This window comes from Sphaeramia orbicularis, chromosome 4 (genome assembly GCF_902148855.1).
Source record: "Sphaeramia orbicularis chromosome 4, fSphaOr1.1, whole genome shotgun sequence".
NCBI lineage: Eukaryota > Metazoa > Chordata > Actinopteri > Kurtiformes > Apogonidae > Sphaeramia > Sphaeramia orbicularis.
Window position 1 is genome coordinate 607,429 of NC_043960.1, and position 20,906 is coordinate 628,334.

A 20,906-nucleotide genomic window follows, 5' to 3' on the forward strand; every position below is an offset into this window, starting at 1 on the left:
AAAATCATTCACATCTTTCAGACTTATTGATCAGTGGTTTTTCTGAGCAAAAGTGCTTCAGAATTGCAATACTTTGTTTTATTTGTTTAATATGATTTGTCATTTTTTGTGCTTTAGTTGGATAAAGTGAGTCGTAAAATGATGAAAATTACACAGAATTATTTTATGATGGTGTTTGATAATTTAATATAAAAAATGAGTGGAGTTGTTTAATAATTGTTAGCTTTACGCCTTTCACCTCTCAGCCTAAAGGGGGCGCTCTATGACGAATTACTTAATTTATTATTTTGGGGATGACTTGACTCATAATTTGTCATTATTTTGTATTTTTGATATTTTGCAGCAACATCTAAAACGTAATTTATTTCTTCAAATCGTGATGGGGGCGCTATCAGTGTCGTAGCAGTGCATTGCATGTTTAAATATATATATATTTTTTACATTTATTTCATTGTCTTTTTCAAAAAGAGATAATGGGAATGTGACTGGAAACAGGAGCATCGGGATTTGGCTTGAGACAACCCGGTGCCAAACTGGCCTTAACCCTTGAGCGTCCAGGACGTTAAGTGGAAGCTGAAAGATTTACTGAAAACTGGAATATATGTAGTGATTTAGTGTCACAGGGGTAGAAGAGCGTGGCCCGGGAAATTAAAGAAGATGCACAAATAGTTGTACAGACTCATAACCTTCTGTCTCCACGTCGTATATCTGACGTTCTCATGACAAGTCTGTTTCTGTCATCAGCTGTAAAACGCAACCCCTGGAGGAAATTCACCTGTCCAGCAGCTCAAGGAAAGAAAATAAAAAATAGAAAATAAAGCAGGTTATCTTCAGTAAATCTGCTGTTGAAGGCAGTGGAGGTGAAGGATGGGATAAACTGGGCGATTTTTGGGCCGAAACGGGCAAATATATAAAAAGAAACTCCCCCACATGTTAAAATGAAGTAAAAGCTGCATTTTTAGCGCCTGTGAGTTTTTGTGGGAGCTGAAAATGTGTCTGGATTAAAGGTTGACTCTCGTAGTGTCAGTTTAGAGCTTTGATAACGCCATCATAAATAAACTAGAATTGGTTTTATTAGAATCTAAATAACTATTAAACTTAACACCACTTTAACCTTAACCTTAAACACCCAAACATCAAACTGTAACCAAAATCATTTACTGATATAAAAAGATGATTAACTGGAGACTCCATCACCTTCAATAACACTGATTCAAAACCCATGGAGTTTAACAAATGACACTGGATTTGTTCAATTAATGATATATTTTGTTGAGAAAAATCCCTTTTTCCTAGTTGTTTTCTGATTTGATTTGAATTTACTCTGATCTTTGATGAACATCTACATGATCAGTGAATTAAATATAAGAAAATACCTGATTTTCACTGATAATTATAAAATGCAGAGGATAATATTCAAATAAATGGTCATAAATCACTTGGGAAAGACAAAAAAAAAAAAAAAATATGTGGAAGTTATGACAAAAATAGTTGTGGGCCTTTAAGGGTTAAACCTAGATCTAGATTTGGTGTCTGTGTAACTTTGAAGTCAAATGTTGATATTATAGGTTATAAAGTGACTTTTTGGCGCTGATTAATCACTCTGTCTCTAGTGTGGAGGTATTTATCACTGGTCACTTTTCCATTGGACATCTGCGCAAAACTTTACCGATATTTACTAAATGTCGAAAAAACAGAAGCGTGCAATGTCGGTTTTTCCATTAAATCACAAATGTGATGATTTGTTTATTTATTATCGCGAGCTGACACGAGAAGTCATTCTATAAACATAGCGATGAACGTAAATATATTGTTAATTTACAGATATATTAATTATTATTATACATGACCCCTCTATCTCGTACTAAATAAAAAAAAAAATGATGTGGTTTCCTGGTGTGTCCACTCATACTGCACCATGTTTCTTTTAAAACTCTTCTTCTTTGCTTGTTGTAACGTTTGTCAACTTCCATTTTTTTGTTCACATGACTCTAGTTGCAGAAAAAAGTCTGTCCATTACAGTCTTACATGATGTACTAATTGTGCTACGGCTGAAAAACCACCTCTTGCCAGCGCAAAAACTTTCAATCGAAAAACAAGAGTTTTAGTGAATTTGTCGTTTTTCCATTACATGCATTTTTTTGCGCAAGTTATATTAGCGCAATTTGAGGGTCAATGGAAAAGTGACTAGTGTTGTCTTCTGTCTGGGTTAATGTCTTTAGAAAATGAAGATTCACATATTAAATCACATGATCTTTTGCACCGATGGTTGTGAAGGCATCGTCAGGACCATCTCGGTTAAATGACTTTAAAATCTATCGTCTTTATATTTGACAGAACTAAAGTATTCAAGTGACACTTTTATCACCTTGGTAAACCTTCCTCTGGTTCATTTATTTGTTCATTAGTGTTGTATCTAGTTTTCTGTAACTTGAGCTGCAACAATTAGTCGATCAGTCAATCAATTAATCAATAAATCAGGCGTTGGTATATTTTTGGGTTGTGAAGACATTTTAACAACGTATTGAATCACTGACATATTCCAGCAATTTATGAACCGACCCATCCATTAATTACTTGGTTGAGTAATATTTAAGACGAAAAGTCCAATTTCAGTGATTCCAGCTTCATGTGTTTTAATATTTTCAGTTTTTTATGGTTATAAAGTATATATTTTCCACTATTTTCATCTTCTTGGACTTACAGAAACACTTACTGACATATATGTTCCACTTTACAGAGCTAATAACTAATCACTGAATCAATTTGACTCTGAAAATATGTCAGAATATTCTTATTAAATAACTTAAATGTTAATATTTTCAGTTTTTCACATCCATATAACTTTGCATCAGAGATGTCATCATGAGCTTTAAGAAAAAACACTAAACCATTTTTTGACCAAACAAATAATCAAAAGAGAAAATGATCATTGATGTAATAGTTGATGTTGCTCAGTTGCCACCCGATGGGTTACCTTCGTCTTTTGCAACCTTTAACATTTTTATCAAATTCTGCTTAAATTTGTGCTGTTGTTGTTCAAATCCAACAGTTTTTATCGGATGTTTGGTTGAATTTCCAGTTTTTTGGATGAATGTTCACATTTTTAGTGAATTTGGAGTTTATTGTGTTGAGTATTTGGTGAGTTTTCCACTTTTGTCTGGACTACAGGTTGAATTCATCAGAATTGAGTGGATGTTTGGGTCAAATTTCCAATATTCTGGGAACATTCAGTTAAATTTTCTATTTTTCTGTCTAAGTTTCATTCAGTTCTCTAGATTTTTTAGGTTGATTGGCTTTGCCTTCTAAGTGTTTTTGGACATTGGGTTTGAATTCCTCAGTATTTTCCTAGATGTCTGGTTGTGTTTTTCATTTTTCCTAAATGTCTAATTGAATTTTCCAGTGCTTTGTGCACATTTGGTTGAACTTTCCAATTTTGTTGTGTGTTTTATTCAAATTCTTTAGTATTTTGCAGTTATTTGGTTGATTATTCCAGTTTTTTGTGGATATTTGTTTTAAAATCTCCAGTATTTTATGGACGTTTGGTTACATTTTGTCATTTTTTGTGTGTTTAAGTTGAATTATCTGGTATTTTGCGGTTATTTGGTTGATTATTCCAGTTTGTAGTGGATATTTGTTTTGAAATCGCTGGTATTTTTTTGGACGTTTGGTCAAATTTTGTAATTTTCCATGTGTTTAAGTTGAATTCTCCAGTTTATTGTGGTTGTTTTGTTGAATTCTCCAGTATTTTCTTGTTGTTTGCTTGATTTTGTCAGTATTTTGTGGATGTTTGGTTGAATTCTCCAGTATTTTCCCGACATTTTGGTTGGATTTTCCCAGTTTTATTTGTTGCTCTTTTGGCGTCCAGCTGGAGGGCTCTCTGCTTTCACACATTTGGCTTTCGTCTCTTTTGGCTGCCTTCGTGCGTACAGTTTGTGTAAATCTCCCTCCTCAGTGTGTTTTGTGTCTTCGTGGCGAAAACCTCGGCGGCGGCGGCTCACTCGGGCCTCGTCGCTGAGCCCGAGCGACACGCCGATAATTCCCCCAGTGTGTCGGTGTGGGTGTCAATAGACGGGGAGGGCGGGAGGATTACCATTATTGCTCCCCTAAATGACTGTTATTCAGGGGGTTGTTGTTACAGGCCTGTTATTTGGAGCCCATTACATCTGTCACCGAGGTGCAGGGGGGACGTGTAAGCCTCCGTCCGGCTCCCTCAGATTCCCCTCGCAGGGTTAGAAACGCTTATTTCCTCGGAGGGAAAACGCTGAAAGAAAAGACTGACCCCCAAAGAGACGAAGAAAGAACCCCGGGGAGCCGCATCCCAAAGCCTCTTCACCACTTTTTAACCAGGCGGCTCTTTTATTCAGCCTCCAAATCCTGATTTTTAGCCAAAATAATTCATTTTTTTCGGACGTCAGTCTGTTTTTGTCATCTGATGGAAGCCTCATGCAAAACTGTGGCACAAAAACAGGAACAAATGCATAAATCACTGGGATTTTCTCAAAACAAGTGACTCTTTTTTTTCCTGGTGAAACACAAATGCCAAATACATGAAGAAATGAAGTCAGATGTTGAAATTCATCCAAGAAGCAGCCTCTAATATGCAAATATTAGTCTAATTTTTTTCTGCATGAGGCAAAAAATACCCATGAAACAGATATCGATTAATATTTAGCACTGTAATCCATACAGAACAAATGCTCGTAGTGCATTAATCTGCTTTGTATTTAACAATAAAACCCTATACAGTGTGATTATCTGACCAGAACAGCTCATTTTTCTCCTCAGAATTAAAATAATACTATTATTAAGGTGGATATTGTGAGCAAAGAGAAAAAAACTCCAACCTAATCAAGCTATTATGACCTGAAATTTGATATGTTAATAAAAATAATAGTCAAAAATAAACAGATCATGTTCAGTGACATATTTTCCATGTAAAACCTAACTGGTAAAATATCAGCTTTGTTGCCTTTTATTTTGGAGAATTTGAAGAAATTCTCCCACTTCAGTCTGAAAAGTGGTGTATTTTTCTCCAACACATCCCCTGAAGCAGCCTTAACACTGGGACAGACGCGCATTTCTCGTGTAAACCAGGCCGGTATCAGTCGTTTTCTTGAGTCTTTCTCCTGCCCTGGATGCAGAAACAGGATTATTTAGTTTCAAGACACATTTCAGAAAACATTCCTGAGTCGAGGGGAAGCTGAGAACAAGAGGGATTATCTCACCCCGCTGGCAGAAAACCACGTTTTTAAGGCTGAATATGAGCCGAAGTGACTTGTTAAGTGGGATTTTGTTCGCAGCGGATAGACAGAGTGTGAAAGAGCGGCAGAGGAAACGGCGGCGGCGAACGGTTTGCGAGTGGGTCAGGAAGCTGTAACGCTGCACTGGGCTGTGAGGAATGTTGGTATGTGGCTCCAACGAATATCCAGAGCTGCAGATCCACTGAGGAATGTGTGTTAGCGTTAGTGTGTGTGCGGAGACGAGGCTGAACACATCATCCGTCCAGCCGCTCGTCGTCCTAATAACCGCCCGAGGACACGCACAAACAGAAACACATCTCTCTCCGAACAGAAACCACAAATAACAAAAGGCGGGCGGCGTTTTCTCGGCCGTCCTGGAGTGAGATTTCTGAGCTGCAGGTTGGCTGCAGAGCTGCTGGAGGCGCTTTTGGAGACAAACCCGTTCGTCTGGACCGTCTCCAAGAAGAAACAATGTGCTGTATTCAGACCCCTTGACAAGGGAGGGTGAACAATGTTATATAAAAAAAAAGCAATGCAGCTGGTGCTCTAATGCACAGCCTGTAGATATAGTTTCCTCTTTAGTGTGAGAGCTCCGAGCTGGAGGTTTAATCTGGGCGAGAAGGTTTGACATAAAGATTTTCAGACACCTTAGCTGAAAAAAAAGACCTGCCTCAGAACGTCCTGTATTTTTTAAAATATTTAACCCCGAACCTCAACTCCAACCTGAAACAGTAAAAGATCATCAGTTTGTGTCAAACTTTGCACTCGTACTGAACCTTTTTAGAGTGAAAATTTACTCATATTGTGTAGTTTTATCATATTTTTCTTGCTTTTCTCTCTGTATTTCAGCTCGAACCAAATTCCTTTATGCAGATTTCAGGTTTTCTCAACAAAGGGGGTTGGTTTCTTTCATAAATATCTGGAGACATCTTCTGTTTTTGGCCAAAATCAATCGATTAGTGTCTGGAAATCTTGTTGGTCCTAAATCTTGTTGTTTTAAAAAACAAAAACAATAAAAAGTGGAATTTGGAGAATAGTTTAACTTATTTCAGATGAAACTAAACAGAATTTGAGGATTTTTTAAAAATAAAGACAGAAATCCTGGAAAAGACAGAGTGTAAATCAAAGACTGAAAACTGAAGTGAAGTGACGTACATTGTTTGAAGAGGCTTAATGAAATTTAAAGTTTTTATTTTTTGCACCAATTTCCAAAGACTTTGATTTTTCCAAGAAAAGTGGAAAAAAAAACCATCCTCAGGTCTGTGTGTGTATTTCAGAAATGACTGTCCAGAAAAACCCGAATCCATATGAATATAGGATAATTAGTTTGTGCTCGTTGTGAACCTTTTTAGAGTGAAAATCTGCTCATATTGTTTAGTTTTATCGTATTTTTCTTGCCTTTCGCTCCAATCACATTCTTTTCTGGAGATTTTACCAGTTCTATGAGTTGATTTCTATCAGAAGTCTGTGGAAACATCTTACTTCTGCTGGATTTTTTTATTTATTTTTTTGATCATATTACACTTAAAACAAATATTACTGCAGTAGTGGCCAGAAAAAAAGTCACTTAGGGCTCAAATTCCTCTTGTTTTTGTGGAATTTGGAGAATCCTTCAACTTGTTTCACCTGAAACAGACAGAAGTTGGGGATTATCTAGAAATAAGGTAGAAATATTTGAAAAGTCAGAGTGTAAATCTAGTTGTCTTGAATTTTACTTCTCATCGACTGTGGAAAAGATGGAAAAATGAACAGAACCGTTGCGACAAAAGTCTAGACTGGAAATAAACAACACTTTATCTAGTAATTTCTGCCCAAAAAAACCCAAAACTGAAGCATGTGAACCCATAAAAATAAAAGAACATCAGTTTATGTCAAACCTCACACTCAGACTCGACTTCAAATACTTAGGTCTGGTCATATCCAGAATTGTCCCCATTATTTAATAAAATCTAAAGTAGTTTTCATGTTTAATCTGTGGAAATTGGAAGAGGAGGAGAAGGAGGAGGAAGGAAGCAGGAAACAGGTTGAAAAAGTTTAGATTTTTTAAAAGCATTTCATGTGTCTCCATAAAAGTGTTTTTTTTTTTTTTTTTTTGCAGAGTTTTTGTAGACAGATCTAAACGGCTGAAATCACCATCTTTAAGAGTCATTTCTCAGGCAATATCTTCTGGTCCTTTGCCAAACGATAAACATCAGTTTGTCCTCCAGGTGTTTATGATGCACAGCCTGTAGATGGAGTTTCCTCTTTAGCGTCAGAGAACAACACCATTTGACATAAAGCTTTTCAGACGCTACAACTGCTGGTCAGCATCCTTTATTTTTAACAATATTTAACCTTGTATCTCAGCTTCAACCCAAAAAATCAAAGACCATTTAATTTGCCCTCAGTCTGAACCTTTTATAGACTAAACAAGTCATGCTTTGTCTTTTTTTTTTTCTTCTTATTGACCAGTGGAAAAAGTAAAAACTGTTAAACTGAAAGCAAAACAAGTGAACAGATTGTGATAAATTTGGATCCAAACCAGTTGAAATGTTTGCCATTTCTTAAACATTTTTGAGAGAACATTTCAAGCACCTCAGATTTGGATTTTTTTTTTGTTTTTTGGAGCGACTGAGTCTAAACTGCCAAAACCTCCTATTGTAACGTCTCATCTCAGGCCAAAGAGCTGGAGTTTTCAAAGACATGAACAAATATCTACTGGTCTGTTGCCAGTAGATCAGTTTATTCCACAAATGTTAGTGTCTTCTGGCATCTCCCGAATCACAACCAGGAAAACTTTAGATTTGTGTTGAAACATTAGACCTGAGCTGCAGATTGGATTTGACAAATTAACTTGTCTCAGTGATTTTTCAAGAGTCAAATGGGATTTCTGTGTGGATGCAGCTTTATGCACGTCCTTCAAGAAAAACAGAAGTTTTTCACATGACTTCACTGTAGGAACAAATGATAGGCATGTCTGTTCATTTAGACAGAGAACCGCTGACCCTCCGGTACCTCACCCGTCACCCAAAGCGCATAATCTGCACAGCGCCGTAGTAATGTCAAAATGTTTTTCACACAGTTTGTTTTGAACTTTTTACATTTTATTGTGTTTCATCAACTTGAGCCATAAACAAAAATACCAAATACTCAATAACTGTCATGTTTTTAACCCTTTAAATGTCATGTTTGTAATGTAAACAAACCATGTTTTTGATGCAAAAACACCCCCCCCCCCAAAAAAAAAAAAAAAAAAAAAAATTACATAAAAATTGGATTACTTATTTTTTTTATTATTTCAGCCTGGTATTTGTCAGTGATTGACACTGACATTGGTTAATATGCATTATTATTTTTTATGCTTGGTCAAATGTTAAATGCTATTATTATATTAATGTTATTTTTTTAAATTCTAACCTAATCCAAATTGTGAAAAATAATATGACCTTTTATAACATGAAGTGCAAAGTGTGCATAATATGCTCATCCGGATACTGGAAAGTTAAAGAATGCACATTTCCATAAAAAACTGTGTTTTAAGTAAATCATGTTGTTTTGAACTATTATTACCTCAATGTCTGAGTAAAAAACTGGAAAAGCTAAAGATAAAACGAACTACAGTCATTTTTTCTAGAACTAATTGTTGCTGTTGATCCTTTAGTGAGTTTAAGTTTTAGCTTTTCCAATTTTTTACACAGATATTGTGGTAAAAAAAAATCAAAATCAATGTGATTTACTTAAAATATGAACTTTTTAAAAATGGAAATTCACAACATTTTCTTGAAAATCTCTTAGTTTTTGTCAAAGAACTTACAGTTGAGTCCTATTGTTACCATCATTAAAGTCCTAAAGTGAATGAATTTGTCTGCCAGAATATTTTGCATATTTAGGCTGAAGACAGACCAGTTCTACTCAGACACAGGCAGAAATAGCGGAAAAGGTGAGACATTTGGAGTGAGCAGAGGTTTGTAATCCCATTTAAAGACTGAACACTGAGCTGAGAGGAGGTTTTCCAGTGTGTGTCGTCATGTTTTACCCACATGCCACCTCAGTCGGAGGCTTTTGCACGTATCAAGATGTGTGTGAGCCGCTTTGATCTATGAATAGGCTTGTGGTTTTTTTATACGTGGCTCAGGAGGAGGAGGAGGTGGACCTCAGCCTCCCTCCTCCTCCTCCTCTGACAGGACCCCCCCCCCCCTCCCCTCCCCTCCCCTCGTCCTCGTCCTCCCCCCGTCCTGAAATCCTCTGAGGGGTTTTATCCAAATAAGAAATGTTCCATGAAGACGTTTCGTGTCCGTCTGTTTTCACGCTGGATGTTTTTCTTCAGCGATGCGGCCGCGCGCTTGGTTTTCAGTTTTCCTTCTTCTCCGTCTGCGTTTAGACGGACAAACCCAAATGACAGGTTTACACAAGACGAACGCTGCCAAAAAAAAAAGAACAAACAACATTTAAAGGGCCGGACTGGTGTTTTTACATGGACAGTGGCTGCAAATCCCATCTCTATTTGAGTCTTTTTCCACCACATGGCTTTTGTTTTTCAGTCTTTTTCATATAAGATGTTCTAAGTCACTCATTTTTCTTTTAATTGTTTCATTACTCGGATCTGTGTGATGTTCTTGTAGTGATACAGTTGAAATCTGCACTTCACGACAGAAATAATGATGGTGCCAATAACTCTTAGGATGAAGTCAAACCAGTGACGTCAGATAATGTGCAATTCCACTCTGTTGTAAACATTTATATAGTCTATAAAGTTTTATTACTTATTACTGTTATCATTGTTTTATATTGTTTGTTTTTGTGCTATCTTTATGTATGCACATTTTTTCTTGCACTTTATTCTGTTGCTGCCTTGACCATTAAATTTCCCTGTTGTGGGATCAATAAAGTCTCTAATGTAGTGTAATGTAATGTAATCTAAAGAACATAAAACTCAGTATAACATCTTCAATAACATGCAGATTTTCAGTCATAATTAGGCCTAAAGTCTGTATTTTAATGTAGAATTGAGTGGATTTTGATGTAAGAGGTCACATGACTGGATCAACGAGGTCAGCTGACCCAGGTGTATTACATGGTCTCAGGTCCGTTCACTTGTTGCACTTGTGACTCAGAACATTCTCGTTGTTCTTCGCTCATGTAAACCAAATGACTTGAACTGTGCCTTCAGAATATTTCATTGAAAAGGTCTGCCTTTGGGTGTTTTTATCTGCAGCTGACAGATTCTGCTCTACACTTTGTTGACTCTTTAATATCCCATCAGCCTGTGTCCAAAGATTCAAGACTCCAGAAAGTTTATTGTCATTATGTGCAAATAATGAATCTTTTCTTAGAGATAGTTCTCGGCTAGATACAATAAAAACAGAAAATATAATGAAAACACTCAAGAATATGTACATCAATATGAGAGACAAAAAAGCTCCTTAACTCTAGAAAACATGACTTTATTTTTCAAATTTGTCTTGTTTTTCTTGTAACGTTTTAACCTGAGTCTCAAATCCTCCTTCCTGGTCCTTGTACTCCCTCAGAGTTCATCTATTTCATCATGTTTTTCCGTCATTATTACTATTATTAATTATTATTCGCGCCTAAATCTTGATCCTTTCCTTCTATTTGTCGTCACTTTCAGCCTTACAGATCTCGTGTTCCTCAGCTTCATGTGTTTTCCCGTCTGTGGGTCTGTTTTTTTCTGTGTGGGTGCAGGTGTAACCGACCCCACAGTGGGTGGAATCCACGTCTAACCACATTCCCACACTAATAACCCTTAGTTTTCGTCAGGCAGAAGTCCCATAATGCACCTTTAATACAGCTGGAATCCTGCAGCTCGCAGCGGGCCGTTGTTTGTTGTTTGTTTTGTTGGTATTTGTGGATTGTTTGGTTTCCCGTCGGTCGGTTTGTTGGTGAAGACGCTGAAGCGACGCTGCGAATAAACTGTGTTTCTGCTTCATCATGTTTTTATGTCGCTCTGAAACTGAGGATGTGAATTATTTCTGCCTCACTTCACTGGGCTGGTTCCTTCCTTTGTGAAGTTTGTCGTTTGTTTCCTTTTCCTTCTCGTGTCTTTTCTTCTTCTTCTCATACTTTACTTCCTTCCTTACATTTTACTTCCTTCTCTACATTCATTTCCTCTGTTTTCTTCCTTTTGTCTTTCAGTTTGTATCATCCTGTATCGTCATCACTTCCTTTCATTTATACTTTTCTTCTCCTTTTGTTTTTCTTTCTTTCGTTTTAGTCTTTCATTTTCTTCCCTTTTCTGACTGTTTCTTGCTTTTCTTTACATTTTTCTTTTTTCCTCCTTTTCTTTCTTGTCATCTTTTCTTCATGCTTAATTTTTCTCTCGTACTCTTTCCTTGTTTCTTTCCTCCTTATATGTTCTTGTCATTCCCTACTCTCTTTCTTTACTTTATTCTTCATCAGAAGGAAACGCACAGTAAAAATCCTTTTTTCTGTTTTTCTTGTCCCTCTTTGGTTTCTTTACTTGTTGCGAACTTGTCTTTCTTTATAGTCTTTCATTTCCTTCCCTTTTCCGACTCGTTTCTCGCTTTTCTTTACATTTTTCTTTGCTTCTCATCTTCTTTCTCGTCATCTCCTTAATTTCCCAGTTTGTTTCCTCTCTGTATGTTCCTGTCGTTCCTTCTATTTTACTCTTTTCTTCATCAGAAGGAAACAGACACATTACCGTACACCTGTACTTCCCTCTGTGGACCAGATTCTTATAAACTCAAACATGTTTCCACCTCTGTAACCTGTCCATCGTGTTCATATGATGTGAGATGTTTGTGTTGTTGTGCTGAACGTCATCAGGGATTAAAGCGTTTGTCCTCCTCTTCCTCTCCCAGGATGAATTCCATCCTTTCATCGAAGCCCTGCTGCCCCACGTCCGGGCCTTCGCCTACACATGGTTCAACCTGCAGGCCCGCAAGAGGAAGTACTTCAAGAAGCACGAGAAGCGCATGTCCAAGGAGGAGGAGCGCGCCGTGAAGGATGAGCTGCTCAGCGAGAAGCCCGAGGTCAAGCAGAAGTGGGCGTCGCGTCTCCTCGCCAAACTGCGCAAGGACATCCGGCCCGAGTTCAGGGAGGACTTCGTGCTGACGGTGACGGGGAAGAAGCCGCCGTGCTGCGTTCTGTCCAACCCCGACCAGAAGGGCAAGATGAGGCGGATCGACTGCCTGCGCCAGGCGGACAAAGTGTGGAGGCTGGACCTGGTCATGGTGATTTTATTCAAAGGGATTCCCCTTGAAAGTACTGACGGGGAGAGGCTGGTAAAGTCTCCTCAGTGTTCGAACCCCAGCCTGTGCGTGCAGCCGCATCACATTGGAGTTTCAGTCAAGGAGCTGGATCTGTACCTGGCCTACTTTGTCCACGCAGGTAAGACCGTCGGCTTCTGTGAGCGTGTCGCTGTGGGGGTGTGTTTGTGTGTCTGCAGACGAGTGGAAGTGTGGTGAGTGATGCCGTTCAGAGAAAACACACACACCATCCGCGCATCAACACACAAGCGTGGACGTCTGGTAGCTCGGATGTCGTTTGCTTGGATTGTGGCTTTTTCTTGTGCAAGTTGGTCGATTCCTGTCAACGTGAGCAAAGTATTACAGGGTGTCCATGAAGTGTCTTTACAGTTTAACACATTCATGACAAAAGCAAATGAATTGACAAATCTGTGGAAAGTATTACCGAGTGAGAAACAGATATTGAAGTTTTTTTGCCTCATTTAATCCACCTCTATATGGGCATCTTTAATTGTGTGACGCACATCCATGTTGTCTGTATCATAGCCTCATCAGTGGTGTCAGTGATCTTTGGCTTCAGGTCGTTGATGTTCTGTATCTTTGTTCGATAGGCAAGGCAAGGCAGGTGTATTTCTAGAGCACATTTCATGTACAAGACAATTCAAAGTGCTTACATAAAACATTAAAAGCGTTACAGCATGGAAGCAATAAAAAGTATAGACATGAGAAAAACAAACAAACAAAACAAAATCAAATAAATAGATAAATCAGATAAGCAGATAAACAGATAAAAACTTTTAGCTTAAAAGAAACAGTGTAGATCTGAGCTGATGAATAAAAATACACCATGCACGATATCTTTAACATAACCCATAGAGAGAAATCCAGGGCAGTGATATCTGGTGAATGAGGTGTCCAGGGAATTGAACCATCCCTTCCAATCCACCAGTGTGTAAATGTTTGTTTTAGGAACCCACCAACATGCAGAACCCAACGTGGTGGTGCACCATCTACCTGGAACATGATGGCTGGCTGAAGGTCGTCCAGTTGTGGTGACACATATTCAGTCAAAAGGTCAAAATAAACATTTGTAGTTATTGATCGATTTGGTTGAAGAAAAATAAACCAAAATGCAACGTGATTAAAAACTTGGAAAACCACTGAGTACACAGAACAAACCTGATTAACATATCTCATTAATTGGTTTTGTAACAAATGTTTTAAATTATAAAGAGACTTTTTGGACACCCTGTACTGTAGTTTTATACCAGTTCAGTTTGTGTTTTGTGGCATGATGCTTACTGTTCGGATGGAGTTGTCTAACAGTAATATACGAGTATCAGCACCAGAAATACAAAGGAAATGTTACTTTCAGGTTGTGAATCTTATCTGTCCGTGGTTCAGATGCTTTGTTGGCTGCATCAGTGCAGAAACAAACCCTGAAATGAAGGTTCAGTCGATGATGAGAAGCCATTCTAGTGTCATGTCCTGGTCTACATGTTTGTTTTTAGTGGGACTATACATGCATTAACTCCTTAGATTAGATCTTTACTCCTCCCGGTGATGCTTTTTAAATTTTGACAGGAACAAAAACACTGAGTTGGTTTTTAATTGATAGTTTTCATGTAAATATGAGGCAGACGGTTTGTTTCATGTTGTGTTTAGACCTCAGTCTGCTATGATCTTTACAGTCCAGTTCCAGGAATAAAACATAAACTGAGACACGAATGAACTTTTTGAAGTATTTTATCTCCACACCTGTTTTCCTCAAACTTTCTCTCACTTTAACCCTTTTTTTTTTTTTTTTTTTTAACAAGCATCCCATCCCAATAACATTCAACATTGATGGCAGCCATTTTTACTGCTTTTCTGCGTCACCTTACAGTATTTTTAGATTTTTTTTCAGAGATTTATTGCCCTTGTAAAAGAGATCTTGATCTCAGTGGGACTTTATCTGGTTAAATAAGGTTAAATATGAATGTGATGAATTACAGCTTCGTTTTTGAAAACATTCACTCAATTTAAGGCTGTTTTTTTCTCTCATCAATAACAGTGAATACTAGTCTGTCATACTAGACCCAGTTTAACCAATAATAGTTGTTGAAAGAAGTACTCAGCACTGTCAAAAGTTTGTTGAGATGCTTGAAATCCAAGTTTATTTAACAATTCTCTGTGGGTTTGGATTTGCCGGCATCGAATGATTGTTTTCAAACTGAAAATGTTCATGAAATTAGACTAAAAATCACACTATATTGTATCATGTGACGTATGATATCAGCAAATTCTTACCAAAAAGAATCAAAAGTGTCGCTGTTGCTTCCAGATTGATCGACTTCTTGTTCACGTTTTTGTCTCTGAGGTGATTTAAGTGTCAGTTTTCGCCTCATCAGTAAGTGTTTTTGTCACCGAACGGCTGATAAAACTCATCACTTTTCGGGCTGAACTTGTTTATCAGCGTGTTCGAGTGTCTCTGCAGACGAACACGTTATCTGTCACATGCAGCTGACGGCGGTCAGCAAAGCAGAAGTGTAAAGAAAAAGAAAAACCTCTTTGCCAAAAAAACTCCTGACACTTTCCCCTGTGCGAGCAGCGCGGGGCGGTGTTTTTGGGTGAAGCTGGCACACCTTTCAGGACCAGTCGCTCGCTCAAAAGAAACACAATTATCTGCGTAGTGATTGCTCAGCATGTTTCCCGATTTCCGGCTGATTCCACGGGAAAATAATTTGGCTGGCTGGGATGTTTCAGCAGTGAGCGGCGGCGTGGAGAGGAGAAGTTTGGCAGACGTTTTCATACTTGGCACCGAGATTATTCAGTTTGTTAAAGCTTTGGAGTTTTATTGGAAAAAAACAAACCAAAAAAAAAAAAAAAAGAACAGGACAGTTTTCAGAAAGACAAATACATTTATCTGCAAGGACTCCTTTTGGATTTTCACACCTGGTGCTTTAGTTTACTGCAAAAGTGTGCGTTCCGAATCAGTTTCAACATGAATTAAAGCCTCGTGTTTGAGAAACAAGTGGAAAAATCATAGTTTTTTAAAGTTTTAATGTGTTTCCCCCACTTTAGCGACTACTCTGAGAGGTTTTTCCACATGTCACATGACCAACAAGACAAAAAGTGTAAAAATGCGAATGTTTGCTCAGGTTAAAGCTCCAGAACAGCTGCTTGAGGTGAGATGTTTTTTTTCAGATGTTAGAAATTAGTCAGTTGCCTGTAGTTTCCGAGATAAAGTCTTGCATCAAAATGTGAAAAAGTTAGGATTCATTAAAAAATGGGTTTTAGTCCAAAGGAATGTTTGTGTCGGAGCAAAACACTGTCTGTACATTACAATACATTCACTTTACAGGTTCTATATACTGGAACATTTAAATCTATTGGATAAAGGGACATAAACCAATATTTATGTGTAAAAACTGCAATAAGTTACTACAAAAGGGTCCGTTCTGAGTCGGTTTCAACTTGAATTGAGCCTCATGTTTAAGAAACAAGTGGAAAAATCTGAAATTTTCCTGTTTCTTTATGCATTTCCTCCACTTTAGTGATTGCTCTGAGAGGTTTTTTCTCATATCACAAGACCAACAAGTGGTTTTCAAAGGCAAAAAGTGTAAAAATGTGAGTGTTTGCTTAGGTTAAAGCTCCAGAACAGCCGCTTGAGGTGAGATGTTTTTGTCAGATGTTAAAAATGAACTTTAACCTTCGTCCATAAAAATGTAACTCCTTCAGGCAGGTTTAGTTTTGCAAAACCAAACACTTTCAGGACCCAAACAAAAAAAAAACACACATGTACAGACATTACATAACCTGGGACAGTTGGACGAATACAGTCCATACAAATAGATGTGAAAACAACGATATTTACAGTCTGATGTAATAGGACATAAATGTGGGAAATACATAAAATATGCATGTAAATTATTGTAATCCAACATTTTTACCTCAGATCATATGCCACTGTGTGTTTTCCACTTCAAACTTGTACATTTGTGTCTTTCAGTAAATAACATCATCTGATATTCCCAGTAAAGTGTATTGGACAGACGTGTGGAAATGTCTGGACTCATCATAGACGCTGAAGTTAATAAACTGAGGCCAGTGAATACTCACAGATGGACACGTTTGGACAGAAGGCATTTTTTTTCCTAGTGCATGGCTTATGTGCACCCAAGATATGCATCAAAACAAACAAACGTCACTTTTTTTTTCTAGACTTAATCGTTGCTGTTGGTCCTTTAGTGAGTTTTGCTTTTTGCTTTTTCTTCATTTTTTTACACAGATATTGTGATAATAATGGTCCAAAATAATGTGAAATACTCACTTTTTATGGAAATGAGATACTTTTTCTTGAAAATCCTCCATTTTTTGTCAAAGAACTTCCAGTTGAGTCCTATTGTTACCATCATTACTGTCCTAAAAGTTGATGAATTGGTCTGAAAAAGAATATTTCAGCATATTTTAGCTGAAAACCGACCAGTTCCACTCAAAGTAAGGCAGAAATAGTGGAAAAGTGTAAAGCTCTGGTGGAAGATTTTGTCTACTGTGATAGCTGCTTGTGAACAGACTCAGCTTTTTATTTGACAGCACTTTCTAAATAAACCAGAGTTCCAATCAACAACTGGATGAAAAAGTAAGGAAATAAAAAACTGAGGATGTGAGCCAGTGCTACTTTTGTGGCAGTTCCCAAATGAAATATTCTCTATATTTAACCTTCTTAAGTGATTTGTCACAATTTATTGTAATATTATCCTCTGTATTTTTCATTTTATCAGTGAAAACCATGTGTTTTTCTGTATTTAATTAATGATCATCTAGATGTTCATTAAAGCTCAGAGTAAATTCAAAGGTTATTAGATTGAATTTTTAAAAAATGAAGAAAAAGTGACTTTTTTGAATAAAATCTCTCATTAACTGAACATGAACCCAGTGTGTCCATCCACCGTCATTGATCCAACTCCATGGGTTTGACTGGAGAATCAATGTTGGAGAAGATGACGGTGTTTCCACGGTAACTATGGAGCCTCTGAACGTCCAAATGGGTCATATCTGATGACCATGAAAAGACAAAATAACTGTATTTTACACCAATTATTGACATGTATTGATAGGATTATTGGATCAACAGGAATTAAACAGTTCAGATCAGTAGATGGTTTTGGTCGACGGTGGATGTTTGGGTCTTTAAGGGTTAATGACAGCTGATCTTTTTTTTTTGTTGAAGTTAATAAGAGTTAAGTTTGGGTGAAAACATGATGTCATTTTGTGAACGTTGGAGGCGTTTCTTCGCTGGTGTTTTGGTCCTGGTGGAGGTGAAGTGTTCAGAATGATCTGCATCCCTGAGTTCCAGTCCTTTCCTCCACTGGACTAAAGACTGCTCCCATTCTGCTCCGGGTCCAGATCTGCTCCAGGTCCAGATCTGCTGCGGGTCCAGATCTGCTCCAGGTCCAGATCTGCTGCGGGTCCAGATCTGCTCCGGGTCCAGATCTGCTCCGGGTCCAGATCTGCTGCGGGTCCAGATCTGCTCCAGGTCCAGATCTGCTCCGGGTCCAGATCTGCTGGGCCTCATGTGTGTTTTCAGTAATCAGCTGTGTGCAGCTTCACACTGGGCTCCCTTCAGCTCGTCAGGTTTGCGGTTTCACTGCAGCAGCTGAGAGGAAAACAGCTCTCCGCCACGTTTATTTTGAAAAACAAACTTTGCAGCGAAGACTCTGCTTAAGAGTCTGTTTATGTTTCAGTTCTCTGTCTCTGTCCGACCTGTGGAGGTTTGAGGGCCTGCCGCTCCCCCCCCCCCCCCCCCGCCTCCCGGTCTGGGTTCAGGCGGGATCAGGTTTCGTCCTGCCTCTTATTTAAGGCTGTGGAGCTTTTTCTGCGGCGGCGTTGATTAAAAGCCATGTGAAGGCAGGCTGACCTCAGGGCTGCAGGGCCGGAGGCGGGCTCTGTCGGGGCGGCCCGAGTCGGTAATTAAATTCATCCTCATACCACTGACTCAGAGTGGAGTGGGGAGGGGGTTGTTCTGAGTGGGATGAGGACCAACACTGTTGCCCATAGAAACCGCAGCGCACTACCAGGCATTTATTATTGAATCCTGTGAGTGTGGAGCAGCAGCCGTCAGGACGGTTAAACCTCAAAAAGCTGAAATGGGAAGTTTACTCACTGTCATTTTCGTCGGACGGAGCAGGTTGGAGGTTTCAGCTTCATGTTAAAGTGTGTCGGCTGTTTTGCACGTGTAACATCTCTGCTTCTATTTGACCTTTTTGATGCATTGTGTGAAGAAATGTAGTGTAGTAGTCCAGATAATACATGGTTGTTCTGTGTTGGTTTTTTTTACTTTAAAGGCTCATATTTCTCTAAACTCACTTTTCTTAGTCTGTGCTTCATTTCTTTGTGTATTTGGACCCTGTTAGTTTAAAAAGTTTGAATTTGAACCCTCCAGGTGCTGCAAAGATATCTTTTTATTAATTCCGGCAAAACTTGAGTTGATTCTACAACCCATTTTAATTCCTGCTTAGTTTGTTCCATCTGTAACTAGTTCCATCACAACATTTGCTCATATCAGGTCCAGACTTCTGACCAACATTTCTCCAGTTCGACATAGTTGTTTGTCCACAGCAGCGGTTGGAGTAAAAACTGAAAATATGTCCAAACTTTGAGCTGATTACCTCAAATGTTCAGTTGTTGGTTGAACGGGACAGAGCAGCACAGCCAATAACCTGGAGGGGGCGGGGCCTGAAGTGTCCCTGTGCATTTAAAGGGCCAGCGCTCCAGTTACCTTTGTGGTGTCATTAGTCAGAAATAGTGTTGCAGATGGACCTGTGGAGTTGAATTAACCTCCTCAGACCCAGCTATGGGTTTTCTGTCCACATTTCTGGACAAGAGTTTCACAACTTTATACAAAAAAAAAAAGAAAACTGTCCACCACAAAGGACATTCCATAAAAATTTTAAAAACTGCATCTGAAAAAACTGTTGCATCATGATATTTCCAATATAGGCACGGATTTAATAAAAAACAAAAAAATCTGGTACTTTGCTGACATTTCCTGGGTCTCAGGAGGTTAATGAAGAATTCAGACCTTAAGCATAACATTTACAGTTCATGTAGACCACAGAGAAATGTTTTAAAATGCATAATTCCATTTAAAAAAAGCTAAATATCACTCCTTTAAACCAATGCATCAACCTTTTATTTACTGCCGTTCTTTTATTGACATTAGAAACATATTCCAGATATTGAAAACATAGCGTTTTTCTGCATATGCACACTTTCTTGGGAATTTTTTTGTAGTTTTTCTCACTTTTTATGGTGCAACTTCTAGTCAATATACCTGAGAAAATTCACTTCAACCCTTTAACCCCTGAGACATGATTCCAGGTAAAGGTGCTGCTGTGAATCTGCGTCTGTTTCAGTGACGTAAAAGCTGCTGGGAGTATGTGCTTGTGTTCCTTGCACTAAGAGGCTGTGAGTGCTTTAGCGATCTTATTGTGCAAAAGGCTGAGCAGCGTCTCCCTTTGGAGTAGAGGAATCAGAGGATTTATTTGTGTTTAGTTGGAACTAGTGTGTCATAGACGGATGGGATCTGAAACCAGAGAAAAACATCACACTAGTTCTAAGAGCAGGATGCTGCAGAAGTGTTTTCACAGTGTCGGGGGGAAGTTTTTTTATTTTCTTAACAGGGACATTGTACATTAATTCACATTGCTGTAAATGTCTATTTCTCATCGACAGTCCCTGGACAGATGTTGAATTGTCACCCTAAAAGGTAGCACAAGGTTTTAAACATACAATTTTTAAAACATAAATTTAAAATACCTCAACACAGGCGAGTACAATACAAGCTTTACAAAACAAAATTTACACTTAATAACACATAAGACAAAGTAAGTAAAACATATTAAAATACACTTAGCACTTGGACATATTCAAAAATACATAACATACAACAGAGACAGTACTGAAGCAGGTCTAATGCTGGCAGCTTAAATGATTAATGTACCATTTTTTAGCATTTTGAGCTCATTATAAGATGTAGTTGAAGTTGTTTTGGTGGAACAGCTCTGAGGTTGATATTATTTCTGTCACGTATTGAAAAAGGCCGGTGTAGGGATTATTCCAGAGCAGTGATAGGCGATAGTTAGAATTCCTTGTAAGGTCACATGTTGCTGTTTTAGCTGAAGTGCGTGGCCGTAAGTCTGAGGACAGCTGAACTCTGCAGCCATAACAGCCACTAGTCCTGAGGTTTTTTTCCCAGCAGATGTTGGACCGCTCTGCAGGGATTTACTCCCATTTGACCTCAGCACGTCAGCCAGAAACAAAAACAGAGAATATGTATCAATACCAAAGCTAAAACTACTCAGAATTGGATTATCATTAGTTTTAGGTTACATACTCTGTTCGTTGTTGTGTTTATAAGGACTCTGTATCAAACCTATTGTATTCTTTGTGCCCAAATGCACAAAATACTGAACAC

The 20,906-nt window shown here is 38.3% G+C and overlaps 1 protein-coding gene across 2 annotated transcripts in view; it reads left to right on the forward strand.

Annotated features, from left to right (window-relative positions):
* Nucleotides 1-20,906, forward strand: part of nfia (nuclear factor I/A) — a 460,723-nt gene that overhangs the window by 234,713 nt on the left and 205,104 nt on the right. For both annotated transcript variants that reach the window (XM_030131808.1, XM_030131809.1), the window contains exon 2: nucleotides 12,062-12,590. In XM_030131808.1, coding sequence (XP_029987668.1) covers nucleotides 12,062-12,590 — 529 coding nt within the window. The remainder of the gene's footprint in view (nucleotides 1-12,061; nucleotides 12,591-20,906) is intronic.